This window comes from Lycorma delicatula, chromosome 1 (assembly GCF_047948215.1).
Source record: "Lycorma delicatula isolate Av1 chromosome 1, ASM4794821v1, whole genome shotgun sequence".
Classification (NCBI taxonomy): Eukaryota; Metazoa; Arthropoda; class Insecta; order Hemiptera; family Fulgoridae; genus Lycorma; species Lycorma delicatula.
In genome coordinates this window covers 302988221-303012355 of record NC_134455.1, presented here as the reverse complement: position 1 = coordinate 303012355, position 24135 = coordinate 302988221, and the positions used below count along the sequence as shown (strand labels likewise).

The following is a 24135-nucleotide window of genomic DNA, read 5'->3' as shown; positions in this document are numbered from 1 at the left end:
TAATTGATTTGTCTTTGGTCTTGATAATTTGTATTTTAGAAGAATTGTTGGCTGTAATGGAGCTATAATTTTGGATTTCTTTCAGTTCTAAAAATGATGCCTCAAATAATTCTTTTTTTAATGCAAAACAATTAAACATTTTCAGATAAATGAAAATGTATGTTTATTCATCAGAAACTACTAATTACTAAATTGTTTTGATGATAAAATAATTATGAATTGTTTTTATTTTATTGGAATCTAATAATGAAAATTAATTATGACTAATTGATTTCAGGTCAAGAGAATGGCTGTTTTTGTGGAAGGTTCTGTATTAAAAGAATCATTATTAATTGATAATGATGAATTCTCTCCATTAAAAAATTCATTAAGGACATTTCACGATCGAAAGGATGATTTAACTGATAAAATAGATTTTATAATTTGTCTTGGTGGAGACGGAACACTTTTATATGCCAGCATGCTTTTTCAGGTAAAGATTCTTTCATAGAAGATATACTTCTTACACTTAAAATCATAATCATAACTTTCTAATAATTATACATTATAGAGATTTGTAATAAATTACTCTATGACATTACTATTCCTTATATAAAAATTAAATTAGCAAAAATCTCATTAATATATATATAATTATAAATTTTTTCTAGCAATCAGTACCTCCTGTAATGGCTTTTCACCTTGGGTCATTAGGCTTCCTAACACCATTTAATTTTGATAGATTTGAGGAACATGTTACAGAAGTCCTTGAAGGTATGATAACTTTAGTAATTATATTATATTATATTATATTAGTAATGACTTTTATTTGAGTTAAGATTGGATCTGGTTCAGTAGTAAAGATTTTACTTTTTTTTCTTTGCCTTAGTAGAAATATCAAATTTAGTGATATATCACGTAAGACAGGAAATGAATAAATAAATCATTGCTTTATTTATTACAATTTTCAACTTAGTACACAATAAACAATGAATTATTTTGGATATAAAAATTTTATAACATTTTATCTGTTATTTCCATAAATTTATGGAAATATTAATAAACAACCATGACTGATAACATCATGATGGCTGTAATATTAAACATGGTTATAACATCATGTATCAAATTTCATAAAATAACTTATCAATTTTAAGTTGACATAAATTAATTCTAATTTTAATATTATTATTAATAAATTAAAGGAGAAAATACACTAGTAATGGATCCAAAGTTTATAGCAAATTTAAATCAAATCTATACAGAACTCAATAGAGTTTAAATGTGTTAGTGATTTAGATAATTTTTAGTCATGTGAGAGTATCGTTCCTCTTCCCAAATTAATTTTATTTTAAAGGAGAAACAGAGTAGTAATTAAACATTAATGATGTTTAAATGGAATTTATGAAAATAATTATTGATAATTAAGTGCATGACTGTTTAGATTGGTTGAAGGTAATTAATTTTAAAATATCAATGGTTAAGTCATCCCAGTCTTCAACTCTTTACTGTTGCCATTAAATCTGGCTGTTTTAAACAGCTTTCTTCATTTCCTGTTTTTCCTTCTTCTGTAACTACTTCTACTTCTCTTCTCAAAGTGGGCTGTAGGTAATTTCATACCATGCTATGAGGGCTATTCAGAAAGTAACTTATGTTTTGTTCTTGGAGTATGGGTAGTGGCATTATCTCACTGGTTGCTGCTAGCTTGGCCCTGTACGTGTTGAGTTACATAAAGTACTGTGATGTGTCTTGTTGATTTTTTACAAGTGTTTAAAATTGTGTCTGTATAGAAAATCCCACCAGTTATGAAGTGAGTTTGATTATTAGAATTTGTTTTAGAAAAAAGAAAAAAGTTAGATTTCCATAAATTTTACGCTTTATAGTTTCCAAAACTTCTTTCAGAACAAAAAAAAAAATTGCAGTATATGGCATCTTCTTCTTTCTTTTTTCCTGTTTAGTGTCTCTGATAACTACCGTTTAGATAATACTTCAGAGGATGAATGAGGATGATATGTATGAGTGAATGAAGTGTAGTCTTGTACATTCTCAGTTCAACCATACCTGAGATGTGTGGTTAATTGAAACCCAACCACCAAAGAACACCGGTATCCACGATGTAGTATTCAAGTCCGTGTAAAAGTAGCTGGCTTTACTAGGACTTGAACGCTGGAACTCTCGACTTCCAAATCAGCTGATTTGGGAAGACGCGTTCACCACTAGACCAACCCGGTGGGTTAGTATATGGCATCTGCTTTGACTTATCTTAAGGCCTATGACATGGAAGTTGAGGCACTACTTCATCAGATAGTGATAGGTGATAAAACTTTGATCTCATATGTAAATGTCAAAACAGAACAATCTGTGGAGTAGGAACACAAACACACTCCAAAAAAAGAATGTGAAAATGTTGCAAAGCACTGTCAGCTACAAAAAAGATGTCTACAGTTTTCTGGGACAGAAAAAGTGTAATTTTTGTTAAATTCATCAAACATGATGCTACAATAAATGCAGCAGTATGTTGTGAAAACTTAAAAAAGCTATGGAGAGCTAAAACAAGTGATTTGGCATATTGACTGTGGGATTTTCTTCATCCATGACAATGCACATCTACACATGGCTACCTTACTCAAAAACTTTTAGGCAAGTTGGGAGGGGAAATTTTTAATCATCCTGCATACATCCTATATCTGTCACCAACCACTTATCATTTGTTTTCTCATATGAAAAACTGGCTGACAACTAAGCGCTTTGTTGACAATGAGGGGCTGCAGGAAAGCGTCACTGAGTGTCTGAAAAACCAAGTGGCAGAAGTTTTGATGAAGAGATACAAAACCTCATCCACAGATATGACTATAACCTCAATTTATTTTGCAGCTACATAGAAAAATAGTTTAAGGGTGTATTTTCAAATTGTATGTAATAAACATTTTTTTAACAGCTGCTTCTTTTTATACCAAAACATAAGTTTCTTTCTGGACAGCTCGTATATTTTCAAACAGATGGGGTTTGGTTTCTTACTGTTTCTTATTTTGTTTCTTACCTGTACTTACAGATTTTATTGTTGTTTTATACATCTTTTGTTTTTTGATAGCATGCTGGATTTCAGGAAGTTTAGTCTACAACTGTTTGCTAGTAATTATCTATATTGTAAATTACTTGAACAAATAATAAATAACAAGCATTTTTTAAGATTCATGCTTTATTTGTATAATTTCAAATTTTTCTTTCATTCTGTAAGTTCTCAAGTTTTAGTTTTATTTTAGTTACTTCTTAGATGATGGTCAAATACATACTTTTAACGGGAACAATAGTTTTTGAATCACATTACATTGCTAATCTCAAATTAATTTTAGCTGTCATGATAGTCCATGAAAATTTAAAAGTCTCTTTCCTAGAGTACAAAAAATGTAAATATCTTAATTACACAATGTGTAATTGTGAGATTCATTCATGAAGAGCTTGTAATACTTTGTATAATAATAAACAGTGTCAATGCAAAAAACACACGACAAGTTACTCCGTCTTGTTGGAAGTATCCATAAGAAAGTTCTTCTGTAGTCAAGTTATGCATATTCTTCTTACAGTCATAAATAGCTATTGGTATTAACAGTCTCCTCAAAGAATATTGGTCCAATGATCCAGCTTCCAAAAATTGCTGCATAATTTTTAAATCATGGAGTGGTTTCTGATGGGTTTCATTTGGGTTTTGTGTAGCCCAGTGCCATGTATTCTGAGAATTAACGTAGCCTGATAAATAGAACCATGCTTCATTTATTGAAATGAAGAGAAAAGGATCAAGAGCCACTGGTAGTAATTTACTTTTTTACCCTTATCCTATCTTAATTCATGTACAACACTCAAATGATAAGCTTTCATTTGTAAACCATGAAATATATACTAACACGATGTTCGAGAAACTCCTTTTTGTTGTGTTGACTTATGGGACTCCTTCCAATATGATTTGCTATATCAGTGACAAGTTCTGGAGTTTGAATAGTTGGTTGTTTCACTCTATTTGCATTGGTAACAGAACCAGTTGTTCATCACTTTTTCATTAAATCTTGAATTGTTGATTTTGCAAGAAGATTACTTCTAGGATATGTCCCTTGAAAACCTTTCATAGACCAAATTTATTGAAGTTGGGTGAACATATTCCTCCACAATGAAAACATATTGCTCAACTGAATATAGAATGATCTACAAACACTACAGACTCACTGAACAGGAGAGAAAGGCTGAAAGCGTATGAGTAAGTCAAAGATCTTCAACTAATATGCATGCATGCAAAACAATACCATCTTCTGACACAGTATGTGTCAAAAGATACTATATCAGATATGAGACTGGTTTTATATGGCCCACCTTGTAGGATGATAACCCACTTTGTAAATGTGCTACAAGTACTGTAGGTGTGGTAAAAATTGACAAACCACGGAAGTTTAAAAAATCAATTTTATTTTATTTGAATTTTAATTTATTTTTACAAATTTTATTTCACTACATACCTACCTAACTTAAAAATCTAGAAAACATAAACCTTAACAATCACAAAATTTGTAACAACAAAATTTGGAATGATATAAGTCTTAAACATTTCACAACTATGTTCATAAACGTAGAGTGTCACTGTATACTTTGTTGTTTTTTGAGTTTAATTGGTACAGTGGTCACCATGTTGATGAATTATTTGATTGATGATTACTTTACAAAAATTATACTCTATATATATATATATATATATATATATATATATATATATATATAGAGAGAGAGAGAGAGAGAGAGAGAGAAAGAATTTATTATTTAGTTAAATGATAAAAAAAAAATTAAAAATATAATACTAAAGTCTATGTTGCATGTGTTCAACTTTTACACATGTTCAAGCTGTAACAAATGAATAACTGTTTTTAAACAAACATCCATTTATAAACTATTCTAGCTGCAAAAGATTTGTTTTAGCATCATCCTTACCAGACAAATCTTTTTCTAAATGAAGATCTAAATGTTATGTCCCTTCAATTACAGACCCATCTATTTTGATGCCAGTAACTTCTTTACAGCTATAATGTTATGGATCGCTTCAATAAATGATGTAATCTTTTGTAGCTGTCCAGTGCTGTAGTCTCAGTTGCACACATCTTGTCTATGTTTTCATAGTTTTTTTTAAGTGCCACATGTAAAATCTGTAAAACATTTAAATCTCACAAAGAGTTTTATTAGTGTAATCTCTGTCAGTACCTGCTTCTGTGTTACAACTTAAGAGATTAACTATTAACATACTTTATAGTATATTATCATTTATTAACAATTGTAAAAAATATTGATGTCATTTTCTATTTCTACACCAGAAATCATGTTTCCTTTAAAAATGTTTTCTATGAGAATATTTTTGATATTAAATCTTTGAGATGTTTTAGTTTGCATTTGCATTAATGTGACAATAATTAACTTGCATATTGTTGAATAAACAAAATGAACTGTGGGATATGTGTACTAAACATGATAATTCTTGCAATTCATTGTGTCATTTTCCCTGCCATTTTCAGATGAAGAACATAGAACATGAGAAATAAGAACATAAATCATGAACAAGAATTACAGTAAGCTTGATTGAGTTGTGGTGCATTTTTATATAATGCATAAAAATTATATACAATTTTACCAATAACATGCTTTCTCATCAGTTGTTCAAAGTGTCTGTTGTTTGGAATATTTTATTAAGAAATTCTGTTTCAAAGGTCTGGGAATTGTAAAACTATACATTGTTTAGAGTTTTTTGTGTGGGAGGTGTCTATAATATGCCTTATATATATATATTTTTTTCTTCTTTAAAATATTTTTGCTTATAAAGAAACTACATTTAGTAATTATTGGTAAATGTACCTCTTTCACATAATTTGGATTTTAAGAAAGATTTTTATACTAAACTTAAAGGTGTTTAAATCTAATATAAGTTCATAATTAATTAAAACTAAAATGTAGCTTTCTTTCAATTGTGATACACTCAAGTGTGCCAGAAATCTTTTGGTTGTTCATTCAATAAAATTTAAAAAAGACTTCATAATTATCTAATGTCATATGAAAAAGAATACATTAAGACTGTACTGATTGTTGTTTCTCCACAGATTCTCTATGAAAAAATATAACTTCAACGTAGTTGATGCATTCTTTCCAAATAAAAATATGCACAAACACACTAATAGTCTATCAACTGAGTTGCGATGTAATACTTTTCAGCACTTACAGTGGAAAGAGATGCCAGAAATTAACAGAATGAATAAATTTCATTAGTTTGAAATTTTAGTATTTATTTCTTAAGGAAAATTGGCACTGTACATTTTTAGTTAAATTTCTTTTACTACTAAATTGCTTCAGCAGTTGAAAATTCAGGTTTTGTTTAATGTTGTTTTTGTGCACATAACTTACCCTGTAAATATTCATTTTTGTAAAAAGTTCACTCAAAATTTAACTTGTGAAAGAAAATTATCATTCCTTATTGATACATTACAGTGAAGTATATATTCTGCTATCAAATTAAACAAATTAGAGCGTTATTGGTGCTGTTTTTACAGGTCATGCAGCATTAACACTGCGAAGCCGATTAAGATGTGTTATACACAAGTTAAAAGAAGACAATAGTACTAGCTCAGCAGAAAGTATATTGGTATTGAATGATATTGTGATTGACAGAGGGCCATCACCCTACCTGTCAAATATTAACTTATACTTTGACAATAAATACATCACTTCCGTACAAGGAGATGGTAAATTTATTTTAAATATTATTTATTACATTTTCATATGGTTATTTCTTTAATTTCTGGGGCAGATTGTTAGTATCTTTGCTTGCATTAAAAGGTTCTGATTATAAATGTTATCCAGGCTTGTGATTTTTCACACATAATAGAAAGTTTCATTCTTCATCATCATCGTAAGAAAAAGGTAAATGTAATTGAACCTCAGCCTATAATTACTGAAAATAAATAAATGCTTACTGTTTGATAAGATAGTCTACATGAAATGCTCTCTATTATATCAATAATTTAAAGGGAATATTTTGAATAAATAAGTTATAGGAAATTAGACAAATTGATAAGTTTCTGAGATTTTAAGACAATATATAAAGTTTTTATTTGATGTGAATAAATAATGTAATATTCTCCTATATTAGAAGTAAAATACTGAACAATAAAAATTTTTAAGTAATCTCAAACAATATCTTTTAATACATTTAATGCAGACATGATATTTTTACCATGCAGTGGTGATCTGGATTGATTGGTTTGGTGGTGCTTCAATGCAAAGTACTTTATAAAGACCCTACTAAAGCTGTAGAAAATCACTGTTGTACCTTAAAAATGGATCCTGTCTTTGAAAAAAAAATCAATTTAGAAAACTATATATATCAATGTTACTTTAATCATATTGTAACAAGTTTAAGGTATAAGTCTGGTATTTAAAATTCTTTTTCGTTTGATAGCACTTCTACAAGTGATTACTGAAATTGGACTTTTTATTTATAAATTAGGTTTGATTAAATTTCTTACACTCAGCTCTCTAATAATTTAGAATAATTTAAAATTAGAAAACGTGATTTGCATTTACTATTTTAAGGTCATTTAAATAAAAACAGTATATTTGACTGGAATTTTTGTCTTTTAGAATGAAATTTCAATATCCAATCTTTTCCAATATTATTCAGTAATTAAGATTTACTAATAATAATAATTTTTTAATAGTGCAGAAATATGAAACTAAAATTATAAAATTTGGTACAAATCATTGTGTGCTTATTTTGTTATAAAAAATTTCTTTATTGAAATTAAAATTTGTAACTTACGTTAAAAAACTATATTACAAAAAAATTATCAATTGTTTGAGTTGTGGAAAATTAGTAGTAAAGGTGTGATATAAACCAAAATATGAGATGTAACAATTAAATAAATTAGTAACTCATTTTTATTTATGTGTATTACAATTTTAATACTTGTCCTGTTAATTATAGTCTCCATTCACATACATACATCAATGCAGTTTTGTTTTCCACTGGTTAAAAAGGTATGGAGGAGATAAGTATCTCTCAGCAGATTTAAAACATCTAATGTTTTCTTCTTTATTGCACCAAATGTGTTCATAATCTCATTTTGGAGAGAAAAAAAATACATTTAGATAAATCTAATAAGTATGGAGGATGTTCCAATGCAGTAATGTATTTGTAGGATAAAAACTGTTTCATGGAAAATGCTGTGTGAGCAAGCACATTATCCTGATAAAGAATGAAAACATTTTTGTACATTTCTGGTCATTTTTTTCAGACCCTTTATCTCAGCTTTGTTAAAACTGTTATAATAATGCTGGTTCACATTTTGCCTTTTCAAACCTATTCTTCCAAAATTACAGTCTTAACATCAAAAAACATATTGAGCATTGGCTTTAATTCTGGACTTGTTTTAATGAGCATATTCATTCTTGATGATGATGATGATTGTAATTTCCAAAATATTGACTGACATTTTGTTTCAAGATCACACTGGAAGATCCAGGTTTCATCAAAAATAATTATTTTCTTTGAAAAGTTGTAAAGTTGGCATTCAGCTTAATTAAAGATTAAGGTTGATAAGGTTAAGTTGTTGCAGGATGTCAGCGCAAACCCACCAGGTTGGTCTAGTGGTGAACTCGTTATCACAAATCAGCTGATTCATATATATTTACTTTATACAGATTTGAATACTAGATCATGGATACTGGTTTTCTTTGGTAGTTTGATTTCAATTAACGTCATATCTCAGGAATGGTTGACCTGAGACTACAAGACTACATTTCATTTACATTCATACATTTCATTTTCTGAATCAATATCTTACGGTGTTTCTGGAGGCTAAACAAAAAAGGGAAAAGAATAACAGTGCAAATTTCATTTTGCTCTAGTTGAGAATTCTAATGATCATCTTCAAAGGAACTTCTTTCATGTTGAGATCCTCATGAAAAATTTTCCACACATTGCCTTTTTTCACAGTATCAGTTATCAGTTATCAGTTGGACATTGACTCACTGTTTTTCTTGAACAATCTGGTTAATTTTTTCTATCAATCTGGTCAGTTTCTTCAGTTCTTAAAGTGGAAGTTTGTCCAAGGCGTTCGTCTTTCTTGTTCTAACATCTTTCACTGAATCTTTAATGCCATTCAAACAAACATGAGTGGAACATGATCTTCTCTGTACGCCTCAGTAAACATTTAAAAACATTCTGTTGGTGTTTTATTCAATTTTATTAAAAATGATACATTTCTCAACTTTTAAACTTAGCATTAGTCTGGCACACGACAGAAAACATAACTGCATTAAATGATGACTTAAATCAACTGAATGGCCGAGAATGTTGGTGTGAATGTTGTGAGAATGTTGATACAAATCCAAGATTTCTATCAAAAGAGCTCACTGTTATTGCTCATTTTTTCTCTAAGTGGTAGAAAGTGTTTTGTTATTTAATAAACAATCTTGAATGCATAAAAATAGGTTTTTTTTTTTTTTATTATTTTAGATTTGTTGCAACTGAATATTTCACTACCTAAATATATAAGAAGTTATGAATTTGACCAAAAAAATAAAAAATAAAAATAAATGTATTATTAAATAAATAAAACATTATCTAATTCTGTTTGAGAATTTTTATGAAAATTTACATTTGGATCTCTGGAGCAATCTGGAATTTGAATATCCATCACTTGTGTAGTATAATAATATTCTCTACTGTAATTATAAGCTCAAAATAAATAAGTTAATAAATTAATTTAAATTAAAAAGAATGTTTTCTAGAGAATATGTGATAAAAAAATTTCAAAAGCTTGAAATCGAACAGTGAAACTAAGAACATTTATTCAAATATCAACTCTTAAGTTTTTCTGAAGCTAAAAACAGTTTTACCTAGCATAAAGGAAAAAGTGAAGGTCTTTCTTGTGCTCCCTTATGAAACCATTATAAGTACCACATTCCTTCCATAAAACTTGACTGTAGTGACACTACACCTGTTGTTGTTCAGTAAAGCCTTACTAATTAGTTTTTTCATCAGTTCAGACAAATTGTTTTCCATATGGAAACAATCTTTTTAACCATACCTCCAAACTCAGACTTAAGAGGACTTTGTGGCAATTTCCAAATAATTTCTTTGAGTATAAAATTTTAACTTTATTATGAATTTAAAACACTGTGAACTTAGTTCTGATTGCAAAGATCTTTGTGACTTTTGTGGGTTGCAGTAATTCTCAACATGAGATTAAGTAAGTAAATACATTAGAATGATTTTTTGATATTATCTTAAAAAGAGTGAAATGTACGATTTTTCCACAACCTTTAACATCTATTTATAAAAAAAATTTGGGCAAATAAACTTGTAAACAAAGTTAGTGTTTATTCAGCTAAAATCCTCTCTCTATAAATTTTAAAATTTTAAATTATAGAATTAAGCAAACTTAAGTATTTTCTTTGAGCTGTGTAGACAATCAATTAATATGATACAAAAATTAATTAATGTAAAAGATTCTGATAAATGTATATTGAAAATAAACAGTAATTGAATTCTCATTTTTGACTTAGTTTATCTTAAAAAATAAGAAAAAGAAAACAAAAAAAATCTAATGAAATTCTCATGTGGAAGGATATTAAACTGGGAAAGATTTGTTTTTTGGTCAGTTTGGACTTTGTATTCTGGCCACATTAGCATATGATCAGTAGTTAGTAGCACCATTGCTGTGACAAAACATTGCTTTGTTATATGTAGATTACTATGACTTAGTTTACATTAATTATCATTCATAGCTTCTGATTTAAAATATAGCATGATTGCCTTCCTGGGGCTAATTTAGATACACTTAAGAACGCTGGTATGAGAACCTGATTTTGTTACTTTTAGAAATATTCAACAATTGGTGTTTTTTAAAAGCTTCACTTTTTGTTCATGTTTGTAGTTATTAGGGAATAATTTAAATTATATGTTTAAAAAATGCTAAAAGCAAAATAGGCAAAGAAATGAGCAGTTCATAAACTCTGAAATAGAAGCACTGCAAAGCAAGATTGCTTTGCAATCCTAATGTAATATGCTCGTAGGCATGTTTTAAATTAATTTTTAATTGGGAAGCAAACATTAATTGCCTCAACTTTAATGCATTTTCTTATCACTATTTTATACTTAATTACTGTTTTATATTTTTAGCCTACATAGTAGATATTAATTATAATTGAATTTTAGTTTATAAAATGGAGATCTATTTTTAAAAGGAAATTTGAGCTATAACTGTATTTTAACAGCTTTGGAGCACAAATTAATTTGAATGAATTATTTCAACCATTGATTTTAAGAGATGCTAAAGGAATAAATAATCACCAAGAAAGCAAACATTTCAAAAAGTATTCGAATAAAATTAAAACAAACATTTGTAAACAAGTGTCAATATAAGAAATTGAAAATTCACTTTATATTGAAACTGTCTAAAAATTAACTGTGGTTGACTAATTAATAATCATTGTTATTTACATGTAATTGTTAATTAAAAATTAATGATTTTAACTAAGTGATTATGTTAATTTTAGAACCATTTTATAATTTTGTAAGCTTCTGAAAGGGAAGGATCCAACTTCCTAACCTTTAAAAAAGTTAAGTGCATATTTTTAAATTTATAACAAAATAATTGCAGGTTTAATTATATCTACATCAACTGGTAGTACAGCATATGCAGTGGCTGCTGGTGCATCCATGATTCATCCAAGTGTTTCTGCCATTATGATCACTCCAATTTGTCCTCATTCTCTTTCATTTAGACCGATTGTTGTGCCTGCAGGTATTGAACTTCAGGTTAGTAGTTTTTGAATTATTTTGGAATAATAATAATAATGCATTAAAGTATTTTTAATGTTTACTCTATAAGAATACTTTATAATTTAAGTTTAACATTTTTTTTTTTTACTTATATGGCATTAGCCATTTAGTGCCAGTATCATAGCTGATTTGTATAATTTAATTTTATTTCATAACAATTTAATTTACTCATATTCATATTCAATAATTTTTTTAATTTGTTTAATTTTTGGTTCATAGTTGTTGTATTTTGGCAGGAATATCTTTCAGAATTTTGATAGGATATCTCTGTCCTTAATTATCAAAACAAACTGTCCCATAATATTCTGTTTGCTTTACTGTTCTTGGAGGAGAAACATCATGTTCAGCAACTGCAATCAATTTGTTTATAATAATTATACAAAAAAAAAAACTTTTATGTGGCATTTTTACTGTTTTATTATGTTTTAAAACACTTTTAGATTTAGATCCATAGTCTATTCAAACTTTATTGAATGACCCAGTGAGTAAAATTAATTTTTTTTGTAACTTTCTTTTTAACTTTACTAACATTTTTCTTGATCTACCTGCAAAAAAAGTGTTATTCTCCAATTTTCCACAGCATTTAAATTTGTGCATGCGCAGGGTGTGTGTGCACATGCGTGCATATATATATATATATATTTATAAAATATAATTTCTCTTAATCTTATTTACTGTTATAAATTATTTGTTTTATTGTGTCCATGGATAAATTCAGTACAAACATGTTCCTTTCCTTTCCTTCCTTTATCAGGATTGGGCTACCTACCAGTAGGTAGGAGTTACACTATCTAATGGAAAATTGTCAGCCAAGTATATCATTGAATATTTTTTTATATGACAATGCTCTCCATCATATTTTTATCTTTGTTCTAAAATATTCCTTAGTTGGACCAGTTTTATCCATTAACTTTCAGTAGGTAATTGAAGATCTAAAAATAACCTTAATAACGTGCATTGATTAGCATGGTTTGGTCGTTAGATGATTAAATCGTCACAACACACAGGTAAATTTCTACTGGATCTCTAGCCATATAGGAATCCTGGGTAACAAATGTACAGATTCCACTGCTAAAGATGCATGTAGCCAACCATCTTTCTCCATTTGAGTTACAACTACCAATTTCATAAATTCCATTAAACATACTTTTCGAAGTAGGTGGCAAGATAAGATGACTGCTACAGCAGATAATAAACTCCGACACATAAAGGCCACAGTGTTAACGTGGGACTCTTCATGCAGGAAAATTTTCTAAGAGGTGGTACTGTTGTGATTGCGATTAGGACATACTAAAGCTACTCATGGATACCTGATGTCAGCAGAGAGCGCACCACTGTGTGTGTCTGATGTCAATGCTGTTTGACCGTGCACTACATCCTTGTGAACTGCATATGCTGTGCAGCCCTATTGCAAATTTAAATTGCTGAAAGATGTACGGCACATCCTAGGAATTGACAAGAATATGCTACAATGGATTTTATTACTTCTAAACAGAATTAATATACTTAATAAGATTTAACCTGTCAAAATTTTGATATTATTTTATTATTTATGTTTCATATATTATCCTAATTATTGTGTTTCTTTTACTCCTAAAATTGTTTAAATTTTATTCCTATTATTATCTTAGCTTTCATCATAGCTTTAACAATATTTTGCTAATATTTTAATATTCTAAAAGAAGCCTCTTGTTATTATTTTAACCTGGGTGATAACATGAAAGCATTTACCCAAAAAAAAGAAAACAAAAAACTTGGTTTGATAATGAATCATACTTATCTTATTCTAAACATTACTAGCCTTATTTGCTTAGCCTTGATTTCTAACCTCCCTGCAGTGATAAATGAAATCAATGTGTGAATATTCAATTTAATACTTCCATAATGCTGTATTTTGGGTGTATAGAATAGTTAATTGCTTCATTAAATGAAAAATTCTCTGATGAAATATTTATGTTTATATTTAACTGCAGCTCTACTGTTTAAGATTATGCTTACAAATTAAGCACACAATTATTAAATGATTCTGAAGAACTAAATTTATTAGGCTGTGTATTAATTTATGGCTCATTATAAATCAATCTGTGGAGAATTTATTTGATGCAAGTAAAAAAAAAATTATTTTTTTAAAATTAAGATCAAGAAGTATATATTTATGTTTTACTAAACTTCTAAATATTTTCTTTATACATTTGCATGAAATCATTCACATATTTGTATGCAAATGAATATATGCATATATTGAAAATCAAGTTAAATAAAAAATTTCCTTAAAGAGAGGGCAAATACATTTTTATTTAGAAAAACTATTTTTTTTATAGAATAATAAACTGCTAAAAAATTATATAGATTTAATTTATAAAAAAGGAACTCCTTAATGACCTTAAATTAGAGTAAAAAAAGACAAAGGTTATATCTTAGTTCCCCTTCAAAATTTAAAAGGTTGTATCTAAATTAATTTGATGCTAATCTATTGATCTAACTGGTCTGGGCCAGTTGAACTAAATTTCTAATAATAATTTTGAGGAAAAAATAACAAAACAAAAATAAGAAAATTACCTTATTGGGGTAATTTACTTGCTGTAATGTAATGGAAAGAAATAAGGCATTTTCTTAAAATTCTTCTGTTTCTTTATCAACATTTTATTACAGGACTGAGGTCTGATTGTGGTAAAAATAAACTATTAGTTTTAATTTCAATTTAATTTAAATATTCAATTAAGAGACCATATAATCTGATTGTCTGTAAATTTAACTGTGCCATTAACAACTGGTGTTGGAAAGAGTCATTAGCTAATTGTGCTTCACCCTTGCTATTATTTTTTAATGTAACATTATTATTTACAAAATGAATTTTTATGAATACTTCTTTTGTTTTCTTTCATAGATATCTTTGCTTTATCAGATCATTTTATATACAACCAAAAAGAAACAAAACAATATCACTTTTACAATTTTAATACTTGCATTTTAAATTTCATTTAAAATATATTCTAATGAAGTAGAGAGCATCAGTATAAATAGAAATTGTGTAAAAATTTGTTAAACTATTTATTATCATTTTTATTCTTTTTTAAATACGTCAATACTTCATTTAGAAACCCCATTTAAAAACTCCTGAAATAAATAAAATTAGAGTGTTCATAAATGAGATTGTAGGTTATCTGAGATCGCTAATGGAAAATTATTGAAGAAAAACACCTCACCTACTTTCAAAACTGTATTTTAAACTACTCAAAACGTTTAAGTACACATATTTTTTTTTGCAAAAAAGGACATATGTGATGTATTGTGTTCCTTTTAATGAAATCATATATATTGTATTTTCCTTTTCACAAAACAAGAAATCATTTAAGAAACTTTTTAATAAATTTTTTTGAAAATTGTTCCCAGTGATTATATAAAACATTTTAGTGAAGTTTTCTGACTACCCACCTGCAAAGTATTCCCTTTATGCCAATTAAAAAAGGTTTCTAGAACAAAACTTAATCAGTGATCGTGCTCAGCATTGTCAGCCTGAGTCTATCTGTTCTAATCAGAACCATTGGCATTTTACTTATTAAATTTCTGGTTAGTATGGTTTAAATCTACTATGTACAAATGATTTGTACATAGTTATATGTACACGGTGGATTTTGAAGGAGGTTGTATTTTACTAAAATAAATTAGTTTTTGCATTTTATAAATACGTTTGAATTTATGCCTGTAAAGAAACGTTTATAAAACATTTAATGAGGATAGGAAAATTTTCTAAATAGATTCTATTGATGGTTTTATTAACTTAACCACTTTATCTCAGTTTATATAAATAATACCTTGAAATAAATACTTTCAAATATTTTATAAACAAAAAAAAAGAAAATTTAAGATTGCTAACTAATGAAAAAAACAAACAATTATAAAAGCCTTAAGCTAAAAAGTTGTGAACGATTATTCATTTTCCAAATAATTTTTGATTTTTGTGTTTAAATATGATTGTATATTGAGGGATTATATTCCATGCACTGTGAATAATTATTTCTGCAAAGCTTGTGGGCAGTTTGCTTATGTAAGCTAGTCATGCTGGTAACCTTGAGATAAGAGGGTGTGTCTGATTCTTTGTTGCTTATTGTGTGTTCATTGACTTTGAATGATTGAGACCATGTCTTTCTGTGTACACTCAGAATGACGTTAACTTTAGAACAGTGAATATTTCTCATTGAATATATCTAATATGAGCTTGGTGAATACTCACAAAAGAGAAAGACCAGTTTTGTAGAGAAAGGCCAGTTTTCTGTTAGATTTTTGGTTACATCATTTTTGGATTTTTGGTTAGATTTTGGTTCTTAATTGATGTAGTTTAAGAGTGCTGATCGAGAAATTTTGGGAGACTGGATCGGTAAAGGACTACGAGCAAGTGGTAAACCATCAGTACTCAATGAAGAAAAACTGTAAGACATATCAGATGTTATGCAATGTAGTCTCAACAAGTTAACACAACAGAAAAACATAGTATTGCAACTGCACACAAGGCAGTTTGTCAGAAGCTTTTCTCCTCCCATATAAAGTAAAACCAGTTCAAAAGTTATTGGCCATCATCTGTGGAAAATGAATTCAATAATGTGAATGGTATTAACAGTTCTACGAGACAATTCTGACAATATTTTGGACTAGGTTTTCTATATTAATGAGTCATGGTTCCATTTATCAGGGTATGTACATACATGCATGCATGTAGTAAGTTTATGATCTTCCAACAACCCACATTCCTACATGAAATTCCTACACATGACCAGAAGATTTGGGTGTGGATTACAATATCTAAGAGAAAAAAATTCTTTGCCCAATATTGTCAGCTTGTTGTGGTGGAATCATTTACTAGTCAATGGGAGAACTCGCCAGGGATAAAATTAATAATGGTTGGATTCAACAAGATGGCATGACTGCGCCTACAGATAGACAGTCTATGAAGTTACTGAAAGAATTTTTCAGAGATTATTCATTTTTAGGGACTTGTTTTCTGAAATTAAGCCCATTGAATTTTTACTTCTGGGGTTATGCAAAAATGTTTATTAAGGAAACCCCACAGCCTCCAGAAATTTCAAACAGCTATTTGCGAAGAACCAAGAACATTCCACATGAACAACTTGTGAGAGTCTTTGAGATGAAGAAGAAATTCTGGCAGATATGTCTAGATGTTCACATTCATTTCCAAAAATATTGTAAATTGATGCTATGATTGTTGTACTAGTGCATGACAGGTGTATTAGTGTATTCTTTTTTGAATCCACTGTATTTTATATAAATTTCATACTGCAACAATCATATACAGTGATATTCAGGTAACAAATCATATGCGTAATGCAAGCTTGGAAGATCAGCCTGCAAGTCACTGTTATACTATTGTTCTCTAAAACATTGGCACACCATGATTAGTCATTTCTTAGTAGCATAAACATGATGCAACTTACAATGGGCAGTAATTGTTGCCACTACAAGTTCTCTGTTAGTTGGCTGTGACTGTATATATACTAGTAAACGAATAAGACAATGTACTTTGTTACCATACATAAGTCTGTTTTAAGTGGATAGATATTATAGCCATTCACTCACTACGCTGGTTTTTTTTTATTGTAGTCTCATCTGACAGCTTTTTCTATCTGTACACTTATTTTCAATTTGCTATTTATCTCCCTTAATTTAAATAATCAGTTAACTTATGTTTTCCTTTTTCATCCCCCCTAAATTCATTTCACCTTTTCTTGTATGAGGGCAAGAAAAAAAATCTATATTTTCAAAGAAGTTCTATTGTTCCTGATGGTCATGAAACTTTGTAAAGATCTGCTAACTGCTAACTACTACTACTACTACTACTACTACTACTACTATACTACTATTGAAATAACATCCACCTCAATCCAATATCGAAAAAATTAAGTCCTTATTTTACAGAATTTAAACCACATTATAAAATTTTCCTAACTTAAAAAAGCAGCAATAATCACATCAGATGAAAGATATCTGTACCAGTTGCTGAAGATGTTTGAAAAAGTGACTATTATAACAAAAGGTTTTATCTTGGATCTGGTATATCATAGCAAATGAATCATTTTAGATATCTTTTTTGAGCTTACAGGTTTGCAGTGTATTTTATTGGGAAATTAGTGAGCTTAAATCACAAAAAAGCTGCAGTAGCATTTTTTGAACTGCTTAATTTGTGAGACATCTGTGTTTATACAATAATTTATTAACTTTCACAAAAAGGTGTTTTCTTGATTTCTTGAGCTAATAACTTCACCTTCATTTTTCTCAGGATCAAAACTAAATATAATTGACTTTATCGTGAAATCACTAACTTATAATTAGTGCTGGATGTAAACTCTTTATTTTAATTGTTAAGTTGATATGTAGTTCTGTTGCTACAGGTTGGTGTCAACAAATATTTACAAATTAAATTGGAGATTTTTTTAATAATATTATCTTGATCTTTTTAACTTTAAATCTTATAACAAAAAAAGTATAACACTAGTATAACTGTTTATTAACTGCAACATTTTTATAATTCCTAATACCAAAGTGAAGAAATCTACGGTTAACAGTTGAATGTGACATTCATGATTTTTGTTTGCAACTTTTAGGAAAAAAGAAATCAAAATCAACAGTCATGCGTAGAACATCAGAGCCAAACAAACACAGTATAAACTAATTTGCAATGATTGCATGATGTTCTAAATTTGAAAAACATGTAATAATTGTGTAAGTTGTAATGAAATCATAAAAGTAATCTGTAGTAATATAGACTCAACAATTTCCTACCAGTGTGCTGAAAAAAATCAAAAATAAATTACCATTAACCACAACTTGCTTATGCACTTAAAAGGTTCCCTTTTTAACATATTTGGTATAATAAAAACTAACATCTGTTTTCTAAATTATCGGACGTAGTTGAAATAAAATAAATGTTTCGACTATACAATGTTGTGACTAAAAAAAAAAAAGAAAAGAAATTGCCAGTATTACCTCAACTGAGAATGTAGAACAAAACAGCATATGTTATTTTTTCAGTGTCAATAAAAACCATTTCTGGAGTGATTGTTAAGGCATGTCTATAAGGGAAAATTTCCTAATTGTAAATTTATCGGTAGAGTTAAAAAAAAAATTATGTACATACAAATTAAACATACACACACACACACACACACACACACACACACACACACACACACACACACACACACACACACACACACACACACACACACACACACACACACACACACACACACACACACACACACACACACACACACACACACATATATATATATATATATATATCAAACTGATAATTAAGAAATTAACCAAAGCATTTCTTAATTTCAGGTACTGTAATCATTTTAATTTCTAATAAAATGTATATAATAGAATAATATAAAAAAAAGATTGTTAATTCTAATCATTAATAATTGTGAAACTTGTTTACTTAGTGTACCACTGAAAGAGACAACTTAATACATTTCATTCACAGACTGTGTAGGCAATTACTCAATGTGGGGTGTTATCCTCTAGGAGATGCTAGAAAATCCTTAGGTTGCATACATATCTGTTGAAAATGATATCTTGCTGTTTTCAGGGACAACATTTTAAATAAATTCAATATTTAATAACTTATACTACCTACAATAGTATTTTATTAAAGTTGAAATAATTAGATAAAAATTTATAAATTTATACCTAATATTGCTTTTAGGCTTCAATATCAAGTGAGAGTAGAAATACTGCATGGGTCTCATTTGATGGTCATAGTAGGCAAGAACTTCTTATTGGAGAAAGGTAAATGTTATACTCATAATTAATAATAATACATAGTATTAATAGAATTTATGTTATCATCAAATACTTACGAGTCAAGAAAAGTTAAGACATTTTCTATTTTAGGACATGTTTGGATAAAACTCTACATGGACTGGTATAAGCAGAGTTTTTATTAACCAGGAGTCTTTTATTATCTACATGTCAGATTTAATTTGCTTCCTGGATTGAAAGTGCATTTAAGCCTATAAATACTTTTTATTTTTAATTCTTACTTTGCTTTTGACTTGCATTTTTTAGATTATACATAATTATTTACTTTATACTTTGTAGTTCTGCTAAATTAATTACTTTTTAAAACTATAATATATACAGTAGCATTCAAATCAATTTGAACACAGAGAATGTTTTATTTCTATGTTGTGGTTACACTGTTTGATTACACCTATTAAGCTGTCTGTGTAAAGTGAGGTTATCTTTCTTTGGTTATTTGGCAATTTTCATGTTATAAAGGAAACTTGTTCCTTTACATCTCAAAGGACAGGAAAATGTAGCTATAAAAGAAAAACTACTCCAACACAGGATCGGTTATTAGTGAGAAAAAATAAACTTCATCCAAAATTATCTCCTGTATACTTAAATCGATAATTTGCAGGCAGTGGAATAGATTTTCAGTGACAACTATTAGACACTGACTTCTTGTAATTAAACAGAAAGCTTCATTGTGGGCCAAAGCACATGCTATCTAGACCAAAGAAGATGGAAAAATGTTATGTTTTCCATCGAGTCAGATTTTTATGTTCAGGGACAAGGGTTCCTTACATTAGAAAAGATGAGATGAAAATACATTATCGGCGTAATTTTAACAATCAATTAAACATCCCCAGAAAAAATGTCTTGAGGTTGTTTTATATTTGAATGTCCTTCATTATTTCCAGTAGATGATGAAAAGTGATGGAAATATCAAAATTCTGAGAGAGGGTTGTGGCACAATTACAAAACAAATTCCCCCAAGGCAACAAGAGTGTTCCACCAAGATTTGGCCCCATGTCTTACTGCCAAAAAAGAGTAAGGATTTTTGAAGAAAGATATTAAAATGCTATGTGACAAGGCAACTCCCCAGACTTAAAACCAATTGCAAATCTTTGCGTAATAGTCAAAAATGACTCGAAAATGAATATACCTCAAAATTGACCTTCTTAAAACAATAATATTGTTTTAGTTTCATAATGCAGAAATAAAAAAAATGTGTAGTTCACTTTTTGAATCGATAATGCAAAAAATATTTACATGAAGTGATTAAGGATAAAGAAGGCCATATTACTTACTAATTATACAGATATAATTTTTTTTCTAAATAAGTTACTTTTTATTAAATAACATGTGTTCGAATTAATTTGCACACTACTGTATAATCATCAAGTTAACATACATAAGATAATAAATTTAACATTAAGATAATAAAGGAGATAAATAATGAGTTACTAAATTTTTAATTGTTTTTGTAAATGTAAAAAAATTTTTTTTCTATTATTGTTAGTAATTAGGAAATTTTATTTTATTTCTACTTCTACTTCATAACTGAATGCAAACAGAGAGATTAATAGAAAGGCTATTAAAAATGAAAAAAAAAAAAACACTTAGATGTTTAACTTAGATCAAAAGAAATGAAAATCAAATTTTCTTTGTTTTTGTTAAGTGTTTTATATAACTAAGGTAAATTTATTATTTGTTTTAACAGTTTAAGTGTGACAACATCAATCTATCCTGTTCCATCAATAAGTGCTCATGATCAAATCTCTGATTGGTTTGCATCTCTCGGAGAGTGTTTACATTGGAATATGCGAAAAAGACAGAAAAGTTTGGATATGGCTGAATTAACTTCAATTCCTGAATTACCTGACAGCATTGGAAATAATTCATTAAACTTTTTGGAAAAATTACAGGCGCAACTTGATATTTAAGTAGGAAGGGTAGACAGAAATGTAATTTTTTAAGTTATAAAAAGTTAATATATATAGTTAAATTAGAATAAAATTTAAAATATGTGTATTATATTAATCCTGTTTTGTTTGTGGCTTAGTTGTTGCTTTAAGTCCAGTTATATCAGATAAATGATTTTAAATTTGTATCTGAATTTTAACTATTATTTATTATAAAAGTTGTCTTTTCATTGTGAATAATGTATGATGTGAAATTCTGTAATATTTTGTATTTTAATGTTTTATTCAATATATTTAATTATAATTAATTAATTATGAATTAATGTTTTGTAATAATGTATTGAATAGTGATTAAAGTGAGCTATTCTTGTGGAAATTGGAGATAATTATTTTAGATTATTTTTTCATAATTAATTGTGTACTACTAATATTAATACATTTAAGTATTTATTAAATTTACTGCTATGTAAATCAAAGATAAACTATTTTAATAAAAAATAAATCATAACTGTATCAACAGACAAACCATAATTCACTTCAAAACAGAGCTGTGCATAAATATCATTACAAATAAAACATCTATCAGGAATCAATAATCATAACGAAAATATTGTTGAACTTTAGTTCTTTAGAAAAAGTAAAAAAAGTTACATTCATGATGTGTAAGATTTGTGATCTGTTTAAAAAATAGCCATGTTCAGACTTGTTTGGAAAATTGTACATTTATTTGAAAAAAAAAAGATAAATAATTTCTTATTCCTAACAGAACGAAGTACTAATGAAAAATGTTCTCAAAAAGGGCGTCCGTTGGAAAATTTTGGAAATCAATGATGTAGATTGAATTAAATATTAATGCAATGTTAATGTTACAGTGTAATATTAATATTACTCCACTGATCCTGTGGTGAAGATCAATCTTTTTTAAGTCTCTGTCTTTCATTCTGATATTCTAGGTTTGAGACTAAGCCAGACATGGTATTTTTGACGTGTTATAAAATTCATTATCATCCATCAGTAACTATTTATTTATTATTGAGTATCAGCCTGTTGTTAGTTATTTATATTTATTGATTAGAACTGTTTAGCATGTTGTTAAAATGTTTAAAGAAATAGTAAAAAAAAACTCATTTTTTAAGTACCTTTTAAAGTAAATTATACTTCAATGTAAAAGCAAAGTTCATTGAAGGTCTAGTAAATAAAACATTTTTCCATAAATTTTTTTTAGGGCTTTCAATTTCTTATTTATGGAGCTGAATAAGGCAATTGCGTTTCTTTTTGTTGCATTAACATAACTTAGGTCTAATCCTGATGTAAACTGACAGAAGAAAATCTTTTTAAAAGTTAAAAAAACAGTATAAAAATTCATACTTCTCACTCATATTTGTAATCATATTTTGGACACTCATTGCATTTTTGTAAATACTTGAATTTGATGTTGTAACTTACAAAAAAGTTTTACTTTATTAATATATTTTACTTAAATATTTTTATTCTCATTTAATTTTTTTGTTAAAACAGTAGTTCTCAGCATTGTAAATGCCCCTTTTTTTCTTCCAATTTGAATGTAACATGACATTAAGTTAATAACATCCAGACTAACGTAAAACTTTACCAAGCATTATATTTAAATCTTATTATTGTTTAAAATTGTAATTGTGTGTATAAAAATTTTGCACAGAGTATAATTTAGTAATTGCAAATACCCAGTTTAAAAATCATAATAGAAGCATATACACATGAAAAAAGCTGGGAGATACTGCAAGGTATCAATCAGATCGATTACATCATGGTTAAGCAAAGATTTAGAAATCAACTTGTTGATTGCAAAGCATATCCAGGAGCAGACATTGATAGCGACCATATTTTAGTGATAGTGAAATGTAGATTGGGATTTAAAAACCTGAAGAAAAATTTCCAGATGATTTGGTGGAATTTAAAGAAGCTTGAGGAAGAGGAGATAAATAAAATTTTTGAGGAAGACATCACAAGAGGTCTGAGTAAAAAAGATGTGGTAGAAAATATAGAAGAATGGGAGAACGTTAAAAAGGAGATTCTTAAATCAGCAGAAGCAAACTTAGGTTGATAAAAAAGAAATGGTAGAAAACCTTGGATATCAGAATAGATATAGCTGCTGATGGATGAGATAAAAAGTACAAGAATGTTAGTGTTAAGAAGGTAAAAGGACCTATTGACAATTAATAAATACTATTAACAGAAAGTGCAAATTAGCAAAAGAATTGATTAAAGAAAAGTGTTCAGAAGTGGAAAGAGAAATGATTATTGGTAAAATAAATGGATCATACAGGAAAATTAAGGAGAACTTTGTGGTATAAGTTAAAATCATGTTAAATAAAGATGGTACAGCAATTTATAACATGAAAGAAAAGGTTGATAGATGTGTGGAATATATTGAAGAGTTATACAAAGGAAATGAATTAGAAACTGATGTTTTAGAGGAAGAGAGGAAGTCGGATGAAAAGGGAGATAGAATACTGAGATCTGAATTTAATAGCGCATTAAAAGATTTGAATGGGAGAAAGGCTCCTGGGATAA

General features: G+C 28.2%; 1 protein-coding gene across 4 annotated transcripts in view; it reads left to right on the top strand.

The window, feature by feature from the left end:
- Nucleotides 1-22052, top strand: part of LOC142318337 (NAD kinase-like) — a 41593-nt gene extending 19541 nt beyond the window's left edge. For 2 of the 4 annotated variants that reach the window (XM_075354921.1, XM_075354920.1), the window contains exons 4-9: nucleotides 278-472; nucleotides 651-753; nucleotides 6552-6743; nucleotides 11667-11824; nucleotides 19578-19660; nucleotides 21381-22039. In XM_075354921.1, coding sequence (XP_075211036.1) covers nucleotides 278-472; nucleotides 651-753; nucleotides 6552-6743; nucleotides 11667-11824; nucleotides 19578-19660; nucleotides 21381-21603 — 954 coding nt within the window. In that variant the 3' untranslated portion in view covers nucleotides 21604-22039. Of the gene's footprint in view, nucleotides 1-277; nucleotides 473-650; nucleotides 754-6551; nucleotides 6744-11666; nucleotides 11825-19577; nucleotides 19661-21380 lie in introns of all 4 variants that reach the window. The other 2 variants (XM_075354922.1, XM_075354923.1) reach the window with 2 other exon arrangements.
- Nucleotides 22053-24135: the final 2083 nt, after the last annotated feature.